Source organism: Cebidichthys violaceus, unplaced genomic scaffold (assembly GCF_023349555.1).
Source record: "Cebidichthys violaceus isolate CVI_PGR_0920_01 unplaced genomic scaffold, fCebVio1.0.p SCAF_37, whole genome shotgun sequence".
NCBI lineage: Eukaryota > Metazoa > Chordata > Actinopteri > Perciformes > Stichaeidae > Cebidichthys > Cebidichthys violaceus.
In genome coordinates this window covers 165,015-188,754 of record NW_027176561.1, presented here as the reverse complement: position 1 = coordinate 188,754, position 23,740 = coordinate 165,015, and the positions used below count along the sequence as shown (strand labels likewise).

At 41.1% G+C, this 23,740-nt stretch overlaps 2 protein-coding genes across 2 annotated transcripts; both read right to left on the bottom strand.

Annotated features, from left to right (window-relative positions):
- Positions 1-10,644: 10,644 nt before the first annotated feature.
- LOC137884231 (granzyme G-like) lies at positions 10,645-12,651 on the bottom strand. Its single transcript, XM_068725959.1, has 5 exons — positions 12,543-12,651; positions 12,237-12,396; positions 11,912-12,038; positions 11,528-11,755; positions 10,645-11,371 (listed from the first exon to the last, which is right to left on the bottom strand). The coding sequence occupies exons 1-5, from the start codon at positions 12,598-12,600 to the stop codon at positions 11,225-11,227; spliced, it is 720 nt and encodes a 239-aa protein (XP_068582060.1). The 5' UTR covers positions 12,601-12,651; the 3' UTR covers positions 10,645-11,224.
- Positions 12,652-17,284: 4,633 nt separating this feature from the next.
- On the bottom strand, positions 17,285-19,516 carry LOC137884242 (mast cell protease 8-like). Its single transcript, XM_068725971.1, has 5 exons — positions 19,435-19,516; positions 18,847-19,006; positions 18,550-18,682; positions 18,128-18,349; positions 17,285-17,960 (listed from the first exon to the last, which is right to left on the bottom strand). Exons 1-5 carry the CDS (start codon positions 19,490-19,492, stop codon positions 17,778-17,780), a joined length of 756 nt encoding a protein of 251 aa, XP_068582072.1. The 5' UTR covers positions 19,493-19,516; the 3' UTR covers positions 17,285-17,777.
- Between the last annotated feature and the right edge of the window lie 4,224 nt (positions 19,517-23,740).

Genomic DNA, 23,740 nt, shown 5'->3' with positions numbered 1-23,740 from the left:
TCTCTCTCTCTCTCTCTCTCTATAGGACTTGGATATCTCTCTCTCTCTCTCTCGCTCTCTCTCTCTCTGAGTTGGACCTCTTTCTTTATGCATTGCCTCTTGAATCCGTTCCTTCTCTTGAGTGTTTACTGAATAGATGCAAGAAAGCTTTGTGTGTGTGTGTGTGTGTGTGTGTGTGTGTGTGTGTGTGTGTGTACACGTGTGTGTGTGTGTATGTGTGTCTACAAGTTTGAGTGTGCTGAGGTGTGTGTGTGTGTGTGTGTGTGTGTGTGTGTGTGTGGGGGGGGGGGGGGGGGGGGGGGGGGGGGGGGGGTGATGAGGGGAGAGGAGGAAAGGCACGGCAGGTTGCCATGACAACAACTTTTTATTTGCGCTTCCTCAATGGCGTTGGTGGGATAGATGGATTTATGGATAGATGGATAGATAAATGGATGGATAGATAGATGGATAGATAAATGGATGGATGGATGGATAGATGGATGGATAGATAAATGGATGGATAGATGGATAGATGGATGGATAGATAAATGGATAGATGGATAGATGATAGATAGATGGATAGATGATAGATGGATAGATGGATAGATGATAGATAGATGGATACAAACAGAGACAGTCTGGCAGAGTTATTAGGAAGAGACAGGCTAGTGGGCTGGGGTGCATGGGCAGGCGGGGGGTGGAAGAAGGCAGCAGAGTTGTATGCCTGCTTGCTTGCTTTGTCTGGAACAGAATGTCCCTCTTGTTATACACCCCTCCCTTGATGAATGACAAGTAAGCAACTTGCGAGCAGCCGATACCTTATGAATATGGTGAGATCTGTGTCCGTACCTTCTGATAAGAGGCGAGCGAGCCTCTCGCAAGCAAACGGAACAATGAGGAAACTGCCGTTGTACCGTGGGTGGGTGTTCTTTATGCTTCGGAGCTAAACGATCTGCCACTTTGTCCACAAACGACTCTCGACTAAGAAGCTATCCTGGTGAAGAAAATGGAAAAAAAAAAAGACAAAAAGAAAGTGTTTCTCGTTTCCGGATCAAGAGAAGGTTACAGGACGCAACTCAAACTTCCAGCTGCCCTCATCTAGTTTGATGCGTGACTCTTTGACGCCCACCTGAGGTGAAAAACACAGTCGGCATGCATCTGCAACAAACAAATTAGACATATGCATGAGGCGCTTGCACACACACACACACACGATAGATGAGGAGTGTGCAAATACACAATGTGAACGCATGCTTAAAAAATACATTTGTGCTATTTTGGCGAGGCCTCATTCAGCAAAGAGAGAACAGATGTAACCTACTATGTATACTGAATACTACTAACCCTGTACGAATGTGATGCGATCATTGTTGTGCGACCCGGCTCAGGTCAAACCTTTTGTAAAACATTATACAAACAGAGAATGAATGAATGCCACAGAACTTTCTTACAATATGTAGTTTGGCAGATTTTCCAGTGTAAAAAAAAAAAAAAAACGTGACAAATTGCTGACATTGCGGTTAGCTCTGGCTAACGCTACATTCTCCACTATAGCCTCTGCCACTGTCGACGGAGACGTTTCCTCTGGCGCTGATGATGGAAGAAGCTAACCTCGCTCATTCCTCACTCTTCTGAGAGCCGCACATGTGCAGTAGCGATCAGGCGGGATGTACGGATCGGGTAGAATCCGCGAAAAAATGAGCTGATGAATGACATAAAGTGGTATCGGATCACTGCAGAGACCGATCCAGCAATTTTGGGCTTGTATCAGGGGGGGGAGGGGGGGGTGGGGGGCCTTTCCTTACTGGTATCAGAACAACCCGGAGCCACATGAACCCAACCTATACTTCGGGTTTCGGAGTCAGCTGTGCCTGAGGAGCCCAGATAGAACCATCCGTCCGTCTGCAGGACGCTCCGGTTAACCAGAGATACCCTCCACTGTATTCTGAATATCACAAAAACAAACACACACACACAAACACACACACACACAGACGCACAACGTACACAGTTGGTGTTCATTCTGTGCCACGCCGTTTGCTCACAGCACTATTTTATTCTCTCGACGACAATTTGGGCAACATGCACACACACACACACACACACACACACACACACACACACACACACACACTGATAGACTGTCTATCTGTGTGGGGAATGACTCACCTCCTCCACCTGGAGTAGAGCCAAGCCTTTCCTCGCCTCCTCCCCCTTCATCTGTGTGAGCCCTTCACTTCACTCACTCCAGCTCCACTATGGAAGCATTTCAATCATTCAAATTAGCTGTAATCACAGCCAAAGGCATAGAGTGGGAATGGCGGCACGTCACTCTGCATACTCGAGAACACTTAATACATTGATTTTTTTTTTTTTTTTTTGTATTGAGCATGCTGTGTTTAAAAAAAGAAAACAACAAAAAAAAAAAAAAAACGGGAAGCTGGGGCGGGAATATATAAGCTATATCCAGGCCGAGCCTCCTCTGCCACGCACATGCTTTCCAAGACAAAGGACGGGAGCCGCTAAGACTCCTTTTCCGTCTTCAGACCTGACATGTGAGAAGCGGAGCATCGGTGGCACCAGCTGCAGTCTTCACATAATGACACAAATTATTGGCTCGTTAATGGGCGGCTTAGCCTTGAGTGTTCAGCCGGCAACACCATTCTGGAGAACGAACGGGGGGAATCACAGGATCAATCTCTGCCTCCTTGGACGCGCGATAAAAACGCGGGATGCATCCAAAGGACATCTAATCCACGTCGCAGTGTCTCTTTCTCCCCCCTCCATCTCTCTCTCTCTCTCTCTCTCTCTCCCTCTCTCTCTCTCCCCCCCTCTCTCTCTCTCTCTAATCCATACCGGCCCCTGGAGACTCATATTATGAGACTCCTACACACGCCCCCACCCACACCTTCTCTCTCCTCCACACATCACCCTCAGAACCACTATCTGTCCACCTCCACAGTCGGCCTGTGGACAAACCCAGAATAACAATGTGATCTTGCCTCTTAAAGGCACACGGGCAGCTTTTCACATCATTATCTTTCAGTTCAGGACTGTGTTGCTGTACGTTTATGTGAGCCTCGTGATTCTGGATAGAGGGAATAAAAACCAGCCAGTCACACGTTCATCTCATGGGGATATAAATGTAAATCTGTGGACTATACCTGTTGGTATTTAAATGTGCTTTGATTTGTGTTGTGCAGTAAAGAATGAATAATCGTATAGATACGATTTTTTTAAAAAAGCATCACGGTCAAACTCCAACCCCGAAGCATCAAAAGTGGAAGCCTCTGCAAAGACTGCGGCTCCGGAATAGCAATCAACATCAAACAGAGAGTCAAGTGCAGGATGCACAGCACTTGTAGGCTGCAGTCAATGAAGCTCTCAGAGGAAGCACTGGTCCAGACTGCAACTCACAGGAGGAACCCTGCAATAGGTTTGTGTACAGTGCCCCCTTCTGTCATATCAATTACAGAAATGACACTGCAGAAATATTATTTACAACTTGATATATACATGTATCTATATCTATGTATGTACGTGTATAAACACACGCATATATACAGTATATATACATATGTACATATATACACAGATATATATACACGCACACACACACACATATATATATATATGTGTGTATATATATAGACACACATACATATATGCACACACATACATACTGTACATACATACATGTACAAACATACATATACACACACACACATACATATATACACACATATACAGTACATATACGCATACATATACACACACATACATACTGTACATACATATACATACACACACATACATATACACACACATACATAGTGTACATACACATACATACATACATACATACTTACATACATGTACAAACATACATATACACACACATACACACACACATATATACACACATATACACATACACAGACATACATATACGTACATACATGTACAAACATACATATACACATACATATACACAGACATACATATACATAAATACATATACATACATACATACATACACGTACATACATGTACAAACATGTACAAACATACATATACACACACACACACACATACATACATATATACATATACAACACATATACACATACATATACACATCTATGTTTATTCATTTCCCTCTCTCTTAAATATCTCGACAGACGTATTTTGCAAGTTCTCACCTGACTGAAGTTGTCAGTGAAGCTTCATTGGCCCAAGTCTACCACAATGGAAACAAGTGGTGCTGCACAGGAAGTCATGAGGTGCACTTGTGTGTAGGAGGTGCTGCTACGGTAGAAAACGGGTAGTTCAGAAGTTAGGGAGCTTACTACAGCAGTATCTACTTCTATTTTTAACCCCACTGTGGTCTTAACTTTCTCAACTCAATTGCCTGCACCAAGCACATTCAGTTTAGAGACAGTCCAGAGATCAAAGCGGCTTATTGCAAGTATATTTGATTGTATGTCTGCTCAGTTATAAAACAATATGTTATAATAGTTAACAAGTCATCATGCTTTTCCTTTACTTTTTTATTTTCAGTTGCTTTGACCTCTTCACAGTCTGCCTCAGAGACTTGATTAAAACGTGTTTGTCTTTCTACCTCATCCTATCCATACACACACATGTCCCTGCCCTGCTATAGTCTACGCTGAAAGGCATTGTTATTCACATATGTGCTGCACCTGGCCTATGGTATCACTAAACAGGTGAAGTGTCAGGTGTTCCTCGGCCCTAAATTTAACCAAACTATGCAGCAAATTGAACAACAGCAAAGGGTACTGTGAGGTTCAGTGCTGCCACCTAGTGTGCTAATGTAGAATAGCATCCGTTTGTTCAAGCTTCTTAATATAAAGTCACCCTTTTCACCATGGCCTTGAATATACAGATATTTGGCAGAGGCCATTTTATATATTTACCTCAAGTAAATATATATATATATATATATATACATATATATATATATATATATATATATATATGTATATATATACTATTGTTCAAACAACTGGAAAGTAAATGTTAACTCTAAATGTTTTACTTCAGTAAAAGTAGGCATACCTCCATATAAATATAAAAAAGTACTTAATTAAAAGCCCTGTATTTAAAGTATTACTAAAAGTAGTTAGCAGACAGTTAGCAGAAAGAATTCAGAGTGTTTATCATATACTATATATTGAAATATTAGAACCGATACCTTCAGATGTAAGTAGCATTTTAATGATGTCACGGCGGAGTTGATTTCCACAACTCTAGTACATCAATTTAAGGAGTTAAATCTACAAAGTGTCTTATTTTATAAACCGATAATGTGTTTTATAAGTAACTTTATCTGAAAGGTAAGTAGTAACCGGCTGTGAAGTAAATGTAGTAAAGTAAAAAGTACAATATTTCCCTCTGAAACGTAGTACAAAGTAGCATAAAATATAAATACTTAAGAAAATTCAAAGGATGGTTCCCAGGGACCAACAACAACCGATTAGTCAACTATTCGTTGAAGAGGGGCAGCTCTGACTGAAAGCTATCACAAGTAGAAGTACTGGTATTGCAGTACAATGTCCCCTGTGACTGTTTATATCATGTACTGATGCAACAATGTGTAAGCAGCATGCTACTGCTGTAGTTGGCGGCTCAAGGTGAAGCTAGTTTTAGGAAGAAAAATATTGATTTTATATTAATCAGTACTTTTTTTTGCAAAATATTAAATTTGACCTTTTTGGGCCTTGAACAATTTTTCAATTTAATCCATAGATGATGGAAAGTGCTGGTTTATTGCAATATATTTCATAAGCTTGCCATTCGCTTTATTTAATGTAATTTAATGTACTAGTAAAGTAACAAATAGCCGCGGCTCTCAAATAACTGTTAGAAGCATGAAGTAGCATAAAAGTAAAGCACAAGTAAGTACCTCAAAAACTGTACAGCACTTGAGTAAATGTACTTAGTTGCTTTCCGCCACTGCTGGCTATTGTTCCTCCCATCGTTTCCCCTTCATTTCAGGAGTCGGGGACGATATGCGGATCCACTGCAGAGCAGCTATGCTGAGTATCGCGGTGATGTAACTAAAGTAGGTTGTTATGGAGAGTCTCCGCTCTTAATGTGCAGCCATGCCGAAACGCCGAAAAAGGTCCTCATCCTCCCTTTCTGCGACGTTGTGGAAACTCTAAAAGCCCTAAACCTCATTCAGTACGACAAATGTTCAACAATCCCCTTTAAATGCGTCCAGCTACCCATTACAGAACAAAAAGTGGGATTACGACTTAGCGGAGTTCATTTTAATTTAGTGGTAGAAGATCTAAAAATCAGCTTATAACGTCCTTCAACACGACGCTCTACTGCTCCGATATGGAGAAAGATTGCACAGAGCTGTGTTATGAAACCTTCTGCTTTGAGCCTAACTGAATATTTATACCGAAGCATCAAGTATATTAAGTGTATTAAGTACAACCATGGACCGCCACACCATCACTGAAGCTATATCCTCTCTTTCTTTTTTTTTTTTTGCCATCCGACATGTTTTTGTTGCTATTTCTGGTTATTCGTCGAGGCGCATCAAACGCTTCAGATCAAATTGTTCCGTCCTTGTGCATTTGTGTCAAAACTGAGGGCTTACATGAGGACGGCTCTCCCTAGAGACTCCAAGGTTACGTCAAAGCCACTCACACATTTTAAAAGTACATCCTGCAGCGGGTTAGGACAAGCTGCACTCAGGTCGTCGTTAACAGGCTGCTTTACACAGAAGGCCACTCCTGAGCGGGAGAAAAAAAAAAAAAAAAAAAAACCACGAGTCAGGTCATTTGGTGATTGACAAAGAAATATTTTATGAGGACGCTGCACTAGAAATGACAAACAAGAGCTCTGCGACAATAAATGTATATCATCCCTTTATCCTGGCCTCCTTCGTGCCCTGCAGCCTCTGAATTATTCAGTGGAGCCATTAGAAGATTTACATCTCAAGAAGATTCCAAATTGGCTTCAACATTGAGTCATAGAGGTTGCATCCTCGTATGAATGCAAAGGAGATATTTATAACCGGCAAAACTTTCCAGATGGGTTTTCAGCGTGAGTAATGGATGGATGTACATATATATGCATATATATATATATATGCATATATATGTAAAGTGTGCACGTGCTGTCTTTATGTAGGTTTTAATAAAAGATCATTATGGTCATGTGACAAAAATTGGAAACTGATGTGTCCGAGGCACAATGCGACTTTTGACTATCGCAGATGAACAAACGGCGGGTTGAATGCATTTGACTGGAATACCAATGTGCCTCACTGCTACCTCTGGATCCAGACCATAACACATTCGGCCCGTTCCAGGAATGTAAAGCGCATGAGATGGTTATCACCACAGGTCGTAGATGAAACTCATACTGCAGGCGTAGATATGCGAAACAGATACCTGCAATACCTGCTGTTAAGATAATACAAAATAACATGCAGTGCAGACACAGACTGTCACACACACACACTACAGCAGTGAGCTGTCGATGTGTCATATGGATACGAATACATGTAGCGTGGATAGATAGAATATAGTCTACAGTAGTGAGACAGACGTATAAAAAAACAACATATACACTCCTACAAAAATGCGGGAAAAGCGCCTGAAAATGCAATGAGAGTCTGGTGACGGCGCACCAGGATAGAGAGAAAAAAACAAATAGAGAAATATTGGTGTCAGCGCACCAGTGAAGCATCAGACAGCAGACGACACAGAGCCAAACACATTTTAAAAAATACATACAAATTAGGCCTATATACTGTATATTAGGGCTGTACTGAATGCCATTTTTTTACGGTCAAAGCTTGTTTTTCGTTGTTGTTTTTTTTAAATAAAGCTTTGAAAATCTGTCTTCATATTTAATGATGTCATCACCGGAAAACAAACAAAGGGAACAACACATCTGTCTGTGGAACAATTCGTTTTTTGACCAGCGAGAAACATTTTTGAAAGGCTAAATGCCAACAAATATGGATTGAAGCAGAATATTATGTTGGATAAAAACATGACTTTTAGACTGAGACAATTACAGCGAGGAGGAGTGTGTGTGTGTGTGTGTGTGTGAGTGAGAGAGATGGAGGAAGGTGTAGACTGTATTGCACACAATGCTTCTGTAGGCTATTAATAATAATAATAACAACAATAATAATAATAACTGCAGAGAGCTGCAGGGATGACATAGGTTTGTAGGCCAACCCGGAGGTTAGCATCCCATTGGCTCCCTCGACTAACAGCCAATGGGATTTTTCCATTGGATTGTGGATATTTGCAGAAAACAAGATCTTTGGCGAACAAACATTTATGATATTTACAGGTTTTGTTCAGCAAGATAATCTTTATACATACAGACACTTTTATGACTTTTGAATGGATGCAATCACCAGAATTTTAAAGCGTAAATGCAATCGCGAGAAGTAAAAAGCTAACGTTAGGCTATAAACAAACTTTGGAAACATTGAAACAAACGTCTGCATGTTTTTTTTTAACCACGTTTGAACTGAAATGATTATACCTGCGTCTCGGTGTCCTCATATTGTATCGTATTTAGATTTTGTTTGTTTTGTTTTTTATATGGACTCATGTGTCTGGAAAATAAAGTTGAATAACAATTCCATCAGCTTATTTATTAGATTTTAAAAGAAGGCACTTACTTTTTTTCTAGACGTCGTCCACGCGCCTTTCCCTCTGGACAAAGATGTCAACGACTTTGTCGTTAAAGTCCTCCTTGTTGGGTGTAATTCCTCAATTTCACAAGCCAAGGAGGAAAGTCTCTTTTGGTCCATCTATGCACTTTAGTGCTGTAAACGTCCTCTCCACAGATGAGGAGGTAGAAGGCAGTTAAGAGCAGCTTTAAAACTTTTGTGGCCTGCAGATCATTGTCTGTCAATAAGAGGTAAGCAGCTGCGCAGGCGTCCATCCTTGGGCTGTTAATGAACAGAATAATCAGGCTTTAATCTAAACCAGAGCAAATCATTGTGCATGTCTGGACAGTTTCTTCAGTTTGTTATCATCAAAGTCAGCCTTAGTTGTTTCATCTTGTTGTCTGCCAACACATGCAACAGTTCACCATATTGTCCATGATTGACAATGGCTGCTGCTCTCCTCATTTAGCTCTAACTTGGGAAGATAAACAGGGAACATCTAAAAGTGCCGGAGGAGAAGAGGACACGTGGAGAGCAAAAATAAATAATAAAAAAAAAGAAGCTTGCTAGTCGTTTATTTTCGTCGTAACACTTTCAGCCCCAGAGCGAGTGGGTGTCACGTAACGTGAGGCGGGGTCTAAAAAGTCCTTTTCGCTTCGGAAGGTTCCCGTAACTGAGTGAAATGACCCGGAAGTGTCTGAGTGGCCGCCATGATAAGAGCCGTGTCTCTAAATGCGAAGGAAAGGCGGTTCAATGCTTCCTTTCTTTGCCCCTTCAGCATAGGACACACTGGACCTTCCTTTACCAGAGGAAAGAAGATAAAGAGCCGCCCCATAATTCCTTGCGGCGGCAACATTTAAAGTGACGCACCATTCGGCCGTCCGTGAAAACAAACGATATGTTTATGTTACACAGGTGTAACGATTATACTCTCATACAGTCATAAAGTAATGGGATACATGTTCATGAACATGAATAGACATTTCGTTACATTTTATATGTATTTATTACTTTGAACATGGAACAAATAAGTAAAAAAGAACAAAACCATAAAAATTATTTTATAAAAATAAAATAAATGTAAATATAGCAAATAAATTCTCATTCTCAATAACAAAAAGCATCAGTAAAAACAAACAAGCTAGGCCTATGATATATTATTAAACTGTTAAAAAGCTAAATATAACCAAACAGTTGAATCTACATTATTGCACAAAGGAAATATTGATATTGAAACAGCTTCATTGATATTGCTCAAGTGAATTGAAGCGGTGTTGATTGTTAAGTGTGACCTCCGTCAGTGACATCCGCCGTCGCATCAGAGTTACGTAGTTTAGTGAAAGTGGAGTCGGATTCTCTAATCCTTCTTTTCCTAACTCCTCCTGAATCCTCTTTCACACTCATGAAAATGAAGACATTATTAATATACACAGCTATCATGTAATCTCAACATTCATTTTTTTTTTATCTTTGGTGAGACAGAGCCAATACCCTGATGCACACTGCCTCCCGTACAACACACTAGTAATCATAATAGTGGACATATGTGCAGTTAGTAAAATAATAAGAGTCAGCATATATTTAATGAAGACATATTGTCTGTTATTAAAGGCCTATTTTGTTATTTTTTCTGATGTTTTTTATTTATTTGTATAGTTTAAGCATATGCTTCAGATAAATGTGAAGTCGTAATCCAACAATGTGGCCTGTTTTAATGCTTAAATTCATTTAATTCCCAAAATTAGAATCACATGCTTGTGTTATTGGAAAGTGACCATCCCTAGAATTGGCCTCTCTGTCAGATATTGCTAAAAAAAAAAAAAAAAAAATGCAATTACATGATCTGTTAAACAGACTTGATTAAGTTTAGAGTTCATGCATGAGAAGAGAGTTTCAGCTGTGACTTCAGTGAATGCATCAATACACACTTTGTTCACCAGGAGGCAGTGTTGTCTTTGTGTTGATTCAATTCACGCTCAAAGAGGACATGGTGAGAGAGCAACAGTTTATTGTTTCAAAAGATGGTACAAAACAAACTGTGTTCTCATTTGATCGAGTCAAAAAGAAGATGCACAAAGCAGACATGAATTTAATGCATATAATGTATTTAAGAGCAGGCTACAGTGTATAATATCAAGATATCACATCTATTAAACAGCATTGAGTCAGCATGTTCAGCTTTAGTACCATACTGAATTTGTGTGCCATGAAAGACCTTGAAAAAACCTGCATGGCATTGATTTAGATTTGCCTAAAATAATCTAAAGGTTATTCATAAAATAAACGTGGTGGTCCAGTTTGTAGCCCCCCCCCCCCCCCAAGAAAACAAGCAGTAACTTGAAAAACCAACACATTTCATTGATGTATATTTTCAGTGATTTGACTCAACTTGCTGAACAAAAATGTATTTTTTTGTATCAAACATCAAACTAAAAGAACATAATAAATCTGTGTAAAGCGAGGAAGTGCAGACTTTAAGTGAGAGTCTCATTGCGAAAGCAGAAGTTGCGATATCAGCATCTCAATTATCAGCTGTGCAACTTTATTATGCAAACAGTGAATTCAAATCAATCAATCGTCACCATGCATCAGGGTTTGTTTGATCCAGCTGGTGCAGTCAGGAATCTTGGCATAATAATTCAAATCCTTTTTCTTATAGAAGGACACCACACCGTACGCCTTTCCACCCTCACAGACCAGTGGGCTACCAGAGTCTCCCTGGAAGTACACACACACACACACACACACACACACACACACACACACACACACACACACACACACACACACACACACACAGTATGCAGTGATTCAACTGATTATCGTTGTTGACCAGCGTTTGTTTGTCCATGTTACGTTACAGAAAATACGTACCTGACCCGGTCCCATCGGTCCCTCAGAGTAGTACATGTTGTCCACAGCATATATGGCGTTGTCACTGAGTGTGATGTTGACCTCCTTGAGTTTGAGAGACAGTGACTTGTTGTTGTTCCTCTCTGTTCTTCCCCAGCCGGAGACGAGACATGATTTTGGAGAGACATCATTTTTGTCTGCCAGAGTAATGGGTTTCACATTTCTGGTGAAAGTTGCTTTGGAGCTCAACTTGAGAAACAGAGAGGGATAAAAAAATAAAATAAATTATGTTAAATAAAAACATCAATCTGTAACATCATTTAATGCTCCTCTGGATTGATGCATAAAATAAAGCATTTGCTAATTACACGGGAAACATATCTCCTCTCCTTTAAATTCTTTTACCTTAAGAAGCATGATGTCATTTTTTTTTTTAGGGAAGTCTTTATGTGGATATGATTGCTTCACATCGAACATCTGTACTTCATCTCGTTTGTGGTAATTGTGAAGTCCTAGGAAGACGGTGTAGGACCTGAAATGACAAAAGTGCAGAGAAGTTATGTGGGAGTAAAATTTAAAAAAAAAATATTAAAAGAATTGATGCCATAATTCACAACGCCGACACGAAACATACTTTCCAGACTCAATGCAGGAGACTGGGTTGAGATGAATCTCACTACGGGGCTCCAGAATTCACAGCTGATAATAGATAGAAGTGTGTTGAACTCACTTGGCTTGGCAGTGGGCTGCAGTCATCACAAAATCCTCACTCAGAAGGAAGCCACCGCAGTGGTTAATTTCACCGTCGGCCTTTACCGCCTTCAGAAGCGCCATGTATGGCCTGCTGTGCGGCACGGCCTCGCAACCTCCGATGATTTCCCCTGAATGAACTGGGAAGAAAAAAAAAGAAAAAAAAAAAAAGGACGAGTGACTGAAACTAAACCGACCAAAGGAACCGATTAAATAAGTTCAAAGAGTTTAAACAGCATGCTATAATACTGCTATTAACATTTAATGTCATAAAAACCAAACTCACCTCGGCCATCAAGAGTCAGCCCAAGTATGAGAACCAGCAGCTCACAGTGGATGAACATGGTGAAGGTCAGAGGCCAGCGGAGCTGAGCAGAAAGTGGCTCACATCACTGACGGCTTCAGTCTTTAAGTACTTCCCTGTATCAGGAAGAGAAGTGTTGTTTTTTTTTACGAGTTTGAATATGCAAATGATGTGGCTCTAAACCACATTCATGAGGACGGTGTCTCTGTCACCTCCAGAATTCAACAAAAGTTAGGTTTTCATAAAGTCTACATTATTTTCAATGCGTAATGGAGCAGATACGTTATGGTGCGTGTGGTTTACAAACATATTAGTGGTGGAAAGTAACTTTGTATTTTGTTACTGCTTTTAGTCAGCTTCATTTATTTTTGAAATCTTTTGTAGCGTTTACAGATTATGATTCATACAGAAGAAAATCAACCAATGCATTGTATTATATATTGAGCCTCTGTGGTAAAACACAGCCGTGAAGGGGTTTTACCAAAGTTGATTGAGTATCGCAGGCTTTTTGGAGCCACTACAAAACCGTGACTCACACCCACTCTCACACTATTCATACCAGAAATAAATTCACATCCGACAACTTGACTGGTGCCGCTGCAAAGGCAGCACCGGCACTCACCTTCAACTGTTTTTAAGAACAGATTTGGATGTACATGAATCTCAGCCCTGCAATCCAATCATTTATCAGCACTCTGAGGAAGTTATACGATGGTGAAATGCAGAACAGTCACTGGATGTAGAACAGAAATCTACTAAAGCAATACTGCTGCAGATTAAAAAGGATGTGGCTCTTTACTAATCGCTAGAGGAGAACATTGAAAAAAAAGTGCTTAATACGTTCTAGTTCCTGCAGGTGGAGGTTCAGAATTCTCCCAATGACAGTTCCTACAAGCAGAGAAAGTCTAGCCATGTAATTCATATTCCAGCAGTGAAGTCAAATGTGCACAGCTCTACAGGAAACACCAGTTTAGAGTACTGAACACAAACCTGAAAGATTTCCCCACCAAAGTTTATTTCATTTTAATTGTCATAAATGAAATTTGACTTCTGCATTCAACCCAACCTGTAAGCATTTTAGGAGCGGCGTGCAGCTTTGAAGCTCGTGGGAGCGACTTTAAGTTCAGTGCCTTGCTCGAGGATGCTTTGACACGCAAACCTCCAACCTTTTTATTAAAGTGACGACCCGCTCTGACCCTGGAGCGGAAGCCGCCTCTTGATGCAAGCAAGTTAAAAACCGATCGAGCTCAGCAGGTGGCACAGATGCTTGGGTCCCAAACATGTGGCTAAAAGTTCTGCAAGGGAAAGACCGTCAAGTCAACTTTCTGAGTGCGGCATCATGTCCCTGGTTTAGAAGGCAAGTGAGAGCACAGCCCAGCAGTTTAAAAAGATTCTCCCCCGTCCCCCCCCGTCCCCCAAATGACCAACGGAACCCAACCTGAATCTAGATGAGGATTAGGCAAGCGTTTTTGCAGATGTCACCGACACAAAGTGACAAAGATGCTGTGAGATTTGCTGTTCACAAGAATATAACAGGAAGCAGTGAGCCAAAAATAAGGCGTTTGGTCCCTCCTAGCAGCAGCCACCACCAGCACACGTCTAAAAACCCATCGATACACATGGTAGAGACCGTAGAATCCTCTCTGGACAGCCTTGTTCCTTGTTGTGTGGTGAGGGCAACAAGGAAAGAGTCAAAGAAACTTGGCCAACATTTTTGCCAAAAAAGGCCCGGACAACAAAAGACAACCCTTAAGCATCTGAAAATGGCAGTTTAATATAAACTAAGCAAAAGTGGAGCCTGAGCCGAGGCCTCTGGTGGAGGAACTACTTTAGGCTTCAGGTCCATCACAGAAGAAAAAAGAAAAAAAGACAAAAAAAAAAGGTTCAATTCATGTCCCAGGGCTTTATTTAAATACATAAGAGGTGTAGTGACCTCAGCACAGGTGCCTGCCCTCCCAACAATATGGCACTCTGCCTCACTGAAAGAAAGGGAAACAAATACAAAATGAATCAATGAGTTGGTTTCACAATGCAGGCGAAACTATGACTCAAAAGGAACAAAACAGCAGCAGGTGAATCCACACACAAAAAAAAAAAAAAAAAAAAAAAGGGGTAAATCAGGTATTAACAGGGTTCTCCATGCTGCATTCTAACATGAAACATTTTGCTGTTGTGACTCTACTCACCACCTCTGGTATTTAGGGGTTAACACATGGGATCACTTAAAAAACGGTAAATGGGGTTCCAACACACAATATGTTCGGCCAACACGTCAGCTCAAAGCTAAAACAGAAGGGAGGGAATTAAGTGTTCTGTAGAAAACAGCTAACATGTGTTACCTGATGACTTTACCGTTAAACCTGTAACACCACACACTACCAGCCAGAACAGGAGCCAAAGGAGGAAGTGCAATCCAACAGGTGCATTATATAATCTGGCCCTAATTGAGGAATTGGTTGTGGGCGGAGTCAGGCCTGGGCCTGCGTTCACCAACACGTTCATTCGCTCGCACTTGAGCAGCGTCCCCCCCATCACACTAGCTGTCCACAGTTGCTTTTGAGGTGTCGGGTACAAACGAAGCGGTAAGCTTCGGGGGGGAACTTCCCTCTCTCCGGGAGAAACAGGAAGTGTTGTAACTCATCGTAAACGTGATTTCGTTTGCAGCGTCTTTCGGAACAGGAAACCTGCGGAGAAGAAAACACAAACCTCTCAAGCTTCTTTGGTGGCATTTCTTTTTTTCTAAACATCTTCTCGTTTTTTAACTCATTTATGAGCTGCTTGTTTTTTTTTTTGCAACAGACAAAATAATAAACTTATGTCCCGTCTCAACCGAGGAGAACCACCCCGAGGGGTCCAGTGTTTATTTATTGCTGTTATTGATTTTTTTTTAAACTTTTTTTAATTTACTACCTTTCTTTGGCCTGAAGAAGCCGTTAGCCCTCCATTATTGGTAATATTTAATTAAAGTCTCCATTTCTATTCGCTATAAATAAAATCTGTATTTTCGGTACAGCAGGGTCTGGGTCTTGCGTATCTAGGTGTCACATAGTCACATCCGTTTGAAATGCTCTTCAGCCGTTTTATCTTGTGTGTAATCAACAGGAAGTTTAGATGAATATCATGAATCATTTCCTCTGCTGTGAGTTGCGAAAAAGCAGCACAGCACCCCTTGGTTACCTCTCCTTTTATATTTATATTCAGAAATAAAAAACTGATCCCGGGGCCATTTAAGCATGCGGATTAGTTTATTGGAGTGGCAGGTGAGTGAATGAAGGGCCGGTTATAATAGACCCTATGGAGAGACTGACTACAGCACAGTGCTGGTGTTATTCCTGACCTAGACAGAACCTGACGAACAGGTTGATGAAACAAACCAAACAAACCAAAAGCTGTGATGGGTTCGAAAGGACTGAATTCGGGTGTAAAAAGCCGGATTCTTTGCTTTAGATTAAATAGGAGGTCATCAGAAGAGGGAATGTCAGCCAGACATGCTGAGACAGGCTATAGGTGCAATGCTGTGAATTTGGAGAAAAAAAAAACAAACCCCAGAAGAACCCCAGGAGAAACGTGTTGGAGTCGATGAAGGGAGATTTATCGGGTGAGGTGCTTTGATTTCGGTAAAGGCGATAGCACGGTGCGAGTCCCCCTAGAACGCGCGCGGAGCTCTCTGGGACTAGTGCTGCTGCAGACGGATGGGCTGAAGGAGTTTAAAGAGTGGTTAGAGAGAAAGAGAGCTGTCGGTCACGGGGTTTGCAATGAGAAAGCTGGAGGGCCGTCAGGCGAAAGCAAGTTAAAGTTCGTGACCTGGGCCTTCTGGGGATCATACAAGTCTCAGTTTTGCAGCCCAGCTTTGGTCACACGTGGTTCGTATTGTTTCCCATTCAGATGAACTACAGATGATTATCATTACGACACATCCTCTGCCTGAGCTGTGAAGCAGTAATATATCAAGCGTTGCTTATCTCTTAAATTCTGCAGGGGATTTTATTTATGGTACATGTTTAGGGGCCAGAATCGCCCCTTAGTTTCTTATGGAAGTACTGAGCACTTGACCTTTGACCCTTGAGATCTCAGACTGGAAAGACATGTAAAAATATGTATTAATTTGAACATTGTGGTTCTAATGCTACTGGCTCACACTCAAAAGACAGTCAGGAAGAAAATGGGCCAATGCACAGGTAACTTCATCCGACAAGGGCAAGTTATTATAACTGCCAGATCTGAAGTTAAATGTATGAACATGGAAGACAAGAGGTAACTTAAATTGGGCCAGATTTTGTCAGCGAAGTGTGATAAAAGCTTTTTATGCGTTTAAAATGGGACCATTTGAACAAAGCAGTCGCTGTGACCTTTCAGCTGATGACATATTTCGAAAAAGTGAATAATATTCACGATGTATTTAGACGGTGGTGCATTTTAGCATATGAAGGAGGTTTGCAGCAACACTGCAGCACAATCGAAGTGAAATAACGAGTAATCATATGCTGATATTGCTGGTAATCAACAAGCCTGTTTATGACTGTTAAATGACGTTTTAAGTGAGCTAACACGCAGCATTCACACATGTGTGTCATCAACCAAACAACACCTTCTAATCCCAACTCTTTGGCTCTTTGAGACTTCGGTTAGTGGAACTCTTCCTGCTGCATCGATGCACTTTGTTCACCAGGAGGCAGTGTTGTCTTTGTTTTGATTCACGCTCAAATATAGCACAGAACACAGCGAGAGAGCAACAGTTTATTGTTTTTAAAAAAAAAGATGGTACAAAACAAACTGTGTTCTCATTTGATCGAGTCAACAAGAAGATGCATAAAGCAGTGATGTATTTAATGCATAGAATGTTGTATTTAAAAGCAGGATACAGTGTCTAACATCAGTAGATACTGCATCTATTAAACAGCATTGAGGCTTCACTTATTTATTTTTTTTAAGCAGTACTTTACGTCTGTGCCACGATCGGCTTGTTAAAGGCCTTGAAAAAAAAATGTGTTTTATCCCATAAATATCCAAACCATGTTACTTAAATGAATTCACATTTATATATTTAAAGTTTTTGGTCTCAACTAAATACAACTAAATAAAAAATTGTTTCAAAGTGATGCACATTTTCAATAAATGTGTGTAAAGCGAGGAAGTGCAGACTTTGGTCTAGCGTCTCAATTATCAGCTGCCCAATTTTTATGCAAACGGCGAATAGAAATGACGGGATTTGACCGATCAGTCGTCACGAGCGTCAGAGCTTTTTGACGCATTTGTCATCTTGGAATGGATCCAGCTTCTGTACTCAGGAATCTTAAGAAAAGTGTAGATGGTCGGGTGACCTGGGCCTTGATGGATCATTGTGGACACCACGCCGTACGCCTTTCCACCCTCACAGACCAGTGGGCCGCCAGAGTCTCCCTGGAAGTACACGCACACACACACACACACACACACACACACACACACACACACACACACACACACACACACACACACACACACACACACACACGCAGTGATTGAGTTGATTATCATTGTCGACCAGCGTTTTGTTTCTCCCATGTTCTGTTACAGAATATACGTACATGACCCACTCCTGTCGGTCCCTCAGAGCAGTACAAGTTGTAATCAGCACACTGCTTGTCGTCAGTAAGTGTGACATCCACCTCCATGAGTACAGAAGAGATGCTTTTGGTGTCTGTTCTTCCCCAGCCGGACACTAGACATGATTTTGGCAGAGCGACGTCGTCTTCGTCTGCCAGAGCGATGGCTTTCACGTTGTTGTTGTATTTTGCCTTGGAGCTCAACTTGAGAAACAGAGGAGGAATAAAAAAAAAAAAAAGAGAATACACATATGAGACTTTTTGTTAAGTGACATGCATTCTGTATATGATTAATGTGTTCAATAGAGCTTTTGCAAATAACATAGTGAGAAAAAGAAAAAAAATGTAGCGGCTTAAATAGAGTAAAGCTTATTGATGCTTTTTAAATTCAAGAATTCTCTCACCTTGAGAAGCATTATGTCATTTCTGTAATCAGTTGCATTGAAGTCTTCGTGTGGAAATGATTTTGCCACAGATATTTGCTGTTTTCCATTACTGTTTTGGACATTGTGAACTCCTAGTAGGACATTGTAGGACCTGAATTAAGAAGAAAAATGTCATTTTTCACAAAATAGAAGTATTATTAAGACGTGAATTTATTCGCCAAATAATATAATTGATTGGTGTATTTTGAAATTGAGGTCTCAGTGGGGCCCCGGGATTATAGTAGGTAGGTGAAAGGTGAAGTGCGTCGAACTCACTTGGCTTGGCAGTGGGCTGCAGTCACCACAAACTCCTCATTCAGAAGGAAGCCACCGCAGTGTCTCACGTCACCGTTCTCCTTGTACCTATTCAGAAGCACCATGTATGGCCTGCTGTGCGGCACGGCCACACGCCCGCCAATGATTTTACCTGCATGAACTGTTTAAAAAAACAACCAACACATTTATATTGTACTCAGTGGACAATTTATTATGTACACCTGTACAAAGTAATGCAATTCAATGCAACTGTTCTGCTATAAAGTCTACCTTCACGATGGCTACGTCTGCTTTATTTTATTATTGTTATTTTCATTTTATCTTATGTTTATTTTGTTTTGTTTTAAAAGGTGCTATATAATTAACGTTATTATAGTTATCATTATAACAGCCAGGTCTGGCATACACGTTTTAGCATTGGGGTGATTTTAAGTAATTGTGATGTACTGGACTGAATATTCGAAACACATCTCTTTATAATCCAGTACACCACTCACCTTTGACCTCCCACAGTGTGGAATGTCGTTCTTCGTCTACAACCTGCAGATAGAATCAAACACACGGCAGTAAAAGCATTACGAGACTCACCTGGACCGTCGAGAGTCAGCACAAGCAGCGCTACCAGCAGCTCACAGTGGATGAACATGGTGAGGATCTGAGGCCAGCTGAGCTGCTGAGAAGCAGTGGCTCACATCACTGACGGCGACAGTCTTTAAGTACTTCCCTGCATCAGGAAGAGGAAGACGCGTTTGTGCGCTTTGCGTATGCGAACGATGTGGTTTTGAACCACATTCATGAGCAGAGTGTCTCAGTCAAATCCAGAACAGTTTGATTTTCTTAGAACAAGTGGTTCATTTTAGTTCAATGGCCACATGCAGCCCAATTTGATCTCAAGCGGGCCGGACCAGCAAAACAATATACATAACCTCCAAATATTTCCCTTTCTTTTAGTGTTAATAAGTACAAATATTCACAATAAATGAACAATCCATTTACAACACATGTTGAGAGCCTGAGATGTCTCGGTGATCTCTCGGCCACCACTGAAACAGAATTTCCTCAATAATAATTCTTCTCTGTTCTCGGTTCTCCTTGCAAATTATTGTATATTTTTTTTGCCAAGATGAGTCTGATGGTGGCGCCTAATATTACATTTCTTGAGCACTGAAAGGTGCTATGAACACACCAAGCACGCTGGCTTCTCTTTTACCTCCGTGAAGAAATAAGAAATGGTTCGTTCCGATACCCATACTACTTAGTAAGCCAGAAAAATATTTAATATGTCCTAATATGTATAGCATGTCAAAAGCAGTAGGCAAAAATACCAGGTTTGTCCTTCTGCATGCGGTAGTATTTTGAAGTATGTAAGCCAGCAATGCTTTTCTGGCTATTCTGACCCACAATCCTCTGCACTGCCAACTTGGGTCAAAGTTCAAGGTGCCATGTTTTTACTTACTTGCGAGAAAACAATGAGCGTAACCGGCAACATGCCATAAACCAGCCTCACTAATACCTCTGACCTTTATACCAGCCCTGTAAAGAAAGAAGTCAAATATTAAATGTATTATCATGAAATACAAGTTGGATATCTTGTAAACAATTTGATTTGGTTGCAAATATTTACTCCAATGTAGATTTCTAAGACCTCTGGTTACTAAAGCATCTAAAAACAAAATCCTCGGACAGGCGTGTAGTTCTTCTGTCAGTGAACTCTTTGACGGTCCTGTCTAGAGCTCTAATTGGGCGCAACTAGTTGCACAAATTCAGAAGTGCGCGCAACCAAGCGGCGCACCGATTTGTGGAGTCTTCGCGAAAGACGCCCCAAATGCCGCGATGACGTCATTTTCCGACGCACCTGCGAGAATAAACCAAGATTTATTCGGACAAAGGGATAAATAGTTTTCAAAGTCATCCAGCAGGCCGGTCCGTTTCAGGCCCTAGGGCCGTATGTTTGACACCCCTGCTTTAGACACTGTGTAGTCAGGTAGATAAAGGTGTATGCGTGTTACATACACAACACGTAATCTAATATTTGAGCTGGGATGAAAAATATGAACATGGGTAAGAACATTACAAAAACGCTGAACTCATTTTTCAAGTTGAGACTGAGGTTACTATAAGTGACGCTTTCCACCGAAGACTCAAATATCTAGCTAATATATCAAAAATCCCTTTTCCATAATTTAACATCAAATGAAAAACAACCCACCTCTTAATTACATCCGTGACCGCAGGTGAACTTCTAATTGAGTGAAATGGCGCAGGCTTGAGCAGCTCTCAGACCGCTGTAGTGAACTGTGATATTACTGGTCATAACTCATCCGCTGATGCGTTCGCGGTAACGTCCGCAGCCTCGAGGATCTCCATTGGACGCTCAAAAAGCCGTGGCTTTCTCAGAGGAGCCTCAAAGTCTGTCCCGCGGCCCCCGAAGGCAACATTATTTCTGATGTTGTCACGTCATAAGACGGTGTGTAAAAATAGCCTTTTCTATGAAAAGTGTGGTTCGTGGAAAGTGAAACGTGAACCCCCCCCCCCCCCCCCCCCCCCCCCTTCCCGAGCTACCAGAGGAATGAAGAAGTCATCAGGATTCTGTTGGAGGGAAAACCAGATCAGTCGGCAGATTCTGTAAAACCAGCATTATAGTAAAAGAAAATCTCAGTCGGGCTTTTTTCTTTTAAAAGCACGGAGCCACTCTAATAATGTCTTTATTGGAAAGATTTATTCGAAACATAAACACAATTCCTTATGTGTGTTCATAGCTCGCGGGCTCTACAGAGGTATTTGTTTCAGCTTGGCAAAAATAAAGGAAAAATACACTTTGTGAGCTACTGACTGCTGTAACCAATGAGAAGGAAAGGAAAGCTGGATATCAGCTTCGAGACAATGAACGAAGCGCTGCAAAGAAAAGATATGAAGAGATTCTTTTTCGGTGACTATATAAGCCATTCCCCGTCACTGTAGTCAAGCCTAAAGTATGAAGCTCACTGACCACAGACATGTCTCACTTCCTCAGTCTAGACTCAAGTATGTCCCACTTGCATCTTCGTCACGAACTTTATCGTCGGTGTTTTGATTGATGGACAATAGAGATTTCGTGTGTTGGAGAAAAGGGGGAGCAAAAAAAAAAAAAGGAGGAGGTGGAGAGGAGGAGTGAACAGGTTTTTTTTGGGAGTTTTTTTTGTGGGATGCAAGCTCCTGGAGTCCAGGGCAGTAATGGGAATCGCAGGAGGGGGATGCAGAGATGGAAGGAGGCCTTCACGGTTAGCCCCGTCGTTTTTTTTTTTTTTACGGGGACCACGGGGCTGAGAGGCCTGGCTGGTTTCGCCATCGGCCACAGCGGCAAGGGAAGAGGGAACGTAATAACAGCCACGGAAATCCATCAATCACGGCGCAAATTACATGTTTATTAAAGAAAAGACGGGAAAAGGGGGGGGACAACAATAAAAGCCAACAGACAGAGAAGCGGACATTCCTCGAGCAGCGATGATAGATCAAACTGCGGGTTTAACGAAATCACATATGGCGACTGAGGTTTACAGCCTCAGAGCCACGCCGACACTGTTCCTGATATTAGCTGACTCGGGTCTTACAAAAAAATCTTTTTTTGGCAAAAAATATAGTCAAAGAGTCATTCAACTTTATGCTCAAATCACACTTGTCTTTCCCGGATGTTTTGTCTTTGTGGTTCCCTCCTGGATCTAGTTTTGATGGTAAACAGCATTTTAACGTAATTTCACGCACCATGATTATACATGTTAAGTTACATAACAGATTACAGTCATTTTAGCAGACACTTTTATCCAAAGCGACTTACAATTCAGTATCTATCTACACACCGTAGACACAGCTACCGGGAGACATTTTGGGGTTAAAGACACATTTGACATGAGACTAGTGGAGCAGGAGCCGGGAATCGAACCGCCGACCCTCTGATTGAAAGGCGGCCCTGCTGGGAATTGAACTGCCGACCCTCTGATTGAAAAGCGGCCCTGCTCTCCACTTATCCACGGTCACCCTTGAGTCTTTGGGAGTGTGATATTACGTCACTCGTTAGTGTGAAACGGCAACAAAACCACTTGAAACACCCTGGTTGCGCTTGACATCAGAACGTAAACTAAGAAAAACGTGAACAACGTAAGAACGGACAACACACAAACTTCACTAAAAGATCTCTTTGGGACACAATCACTGGTCTCCTGGTAGAAAGTCCACTCCCACCCACCATCAGTAGTCTTTGGCACTTTTTAGACAACGTCGCTCGCTCTTAGCGCAGCATATTCACCTGTATGGGTTGACATTGTACTCAGTACTACATGGCGTGAAATGGCAGGAAAAGGAGTTCCTATTTCATTGTGGTTTCATTCATATTCCATTGAGTGAAACTGGGCTGGTAAACCACCAGTTGTCTTTATTGACATTATTACATTTTTTATTTGTTCATAGTACAATATGAGCAACATGACAACAAACATATAAAAACACATGACACAACACATGTGGTAGAACTAGACAGAAACAAGCAAAGCATGATGTTTGGCTTAGACTTTCTTATACTCGTGTGTTTAGCGGTTTGTGTGGTCTTCATCGACTCCATCTGCAAGCTAAACACATAAGAGAATATTTCAGTTTTTTAAATAAAATGAAGTAGTAAGTTAACAGTGTTTGCAGCGTTCAGTTGTGTGTGAGTGTCTCCACATAGCGGCATCTAGAGACAAGCACTATATATATATATATATATATATATATATATATATTTAAAAAATATTATATCTAGCTTCAAATCGTAGAATAATAACAGGTAACAGCAGCAACCGAGCAGGTTTTCGGTCATGAATTAATCTAAAGTTACTCTTAAACACTGTTGTCGGCTGCCAGCAGGTTGGGTTTTATCTCA

Coding starts and splice junctions, on each gene's coding strand:
- LOC137884231 (XM_068725959.1), bottom strand. CDS start 12,600: ATGTTCATCCACTGTGAGCTGCTGGTTCTCATACTTGGGCTGACTCTT. Junction 12,397..12,542: donor GCTGACTCTTGATGGCCGAG/GTGAGTTTGGTT, acceptor TTTTCTTCCCAG/TTCATTCAGGGGAAATCATC. Junction 11,372..11,527: donor GACCGATGGGACCGGGTCAG/GTACGTATTTTC, acceptor GTGTACTTCCAG/GGAGACTCTGGTAGCCCACT.
- LOC137884242 (XM_068725971.1), bottom strand. CDS start 19,492: ATGTTCATCCACTGTGAGCTGCTGGTAGCGCTGCTTGTGCTGACTCTC. Junction 19,007..19,434: donor GCTGACTCTCGACGGTCCAG/GTGAGTCTCGTA, acceptor TTTTTTAAACAG/TTCATGCAGGTAAAATCATT. Junction 17,961..18,127: donor GACCGACAGGAGTGGGTCAT/GTACGTATATTC, acceptor GTGTACTTCCAG/GGAGACTCTGGCGGCCCACT.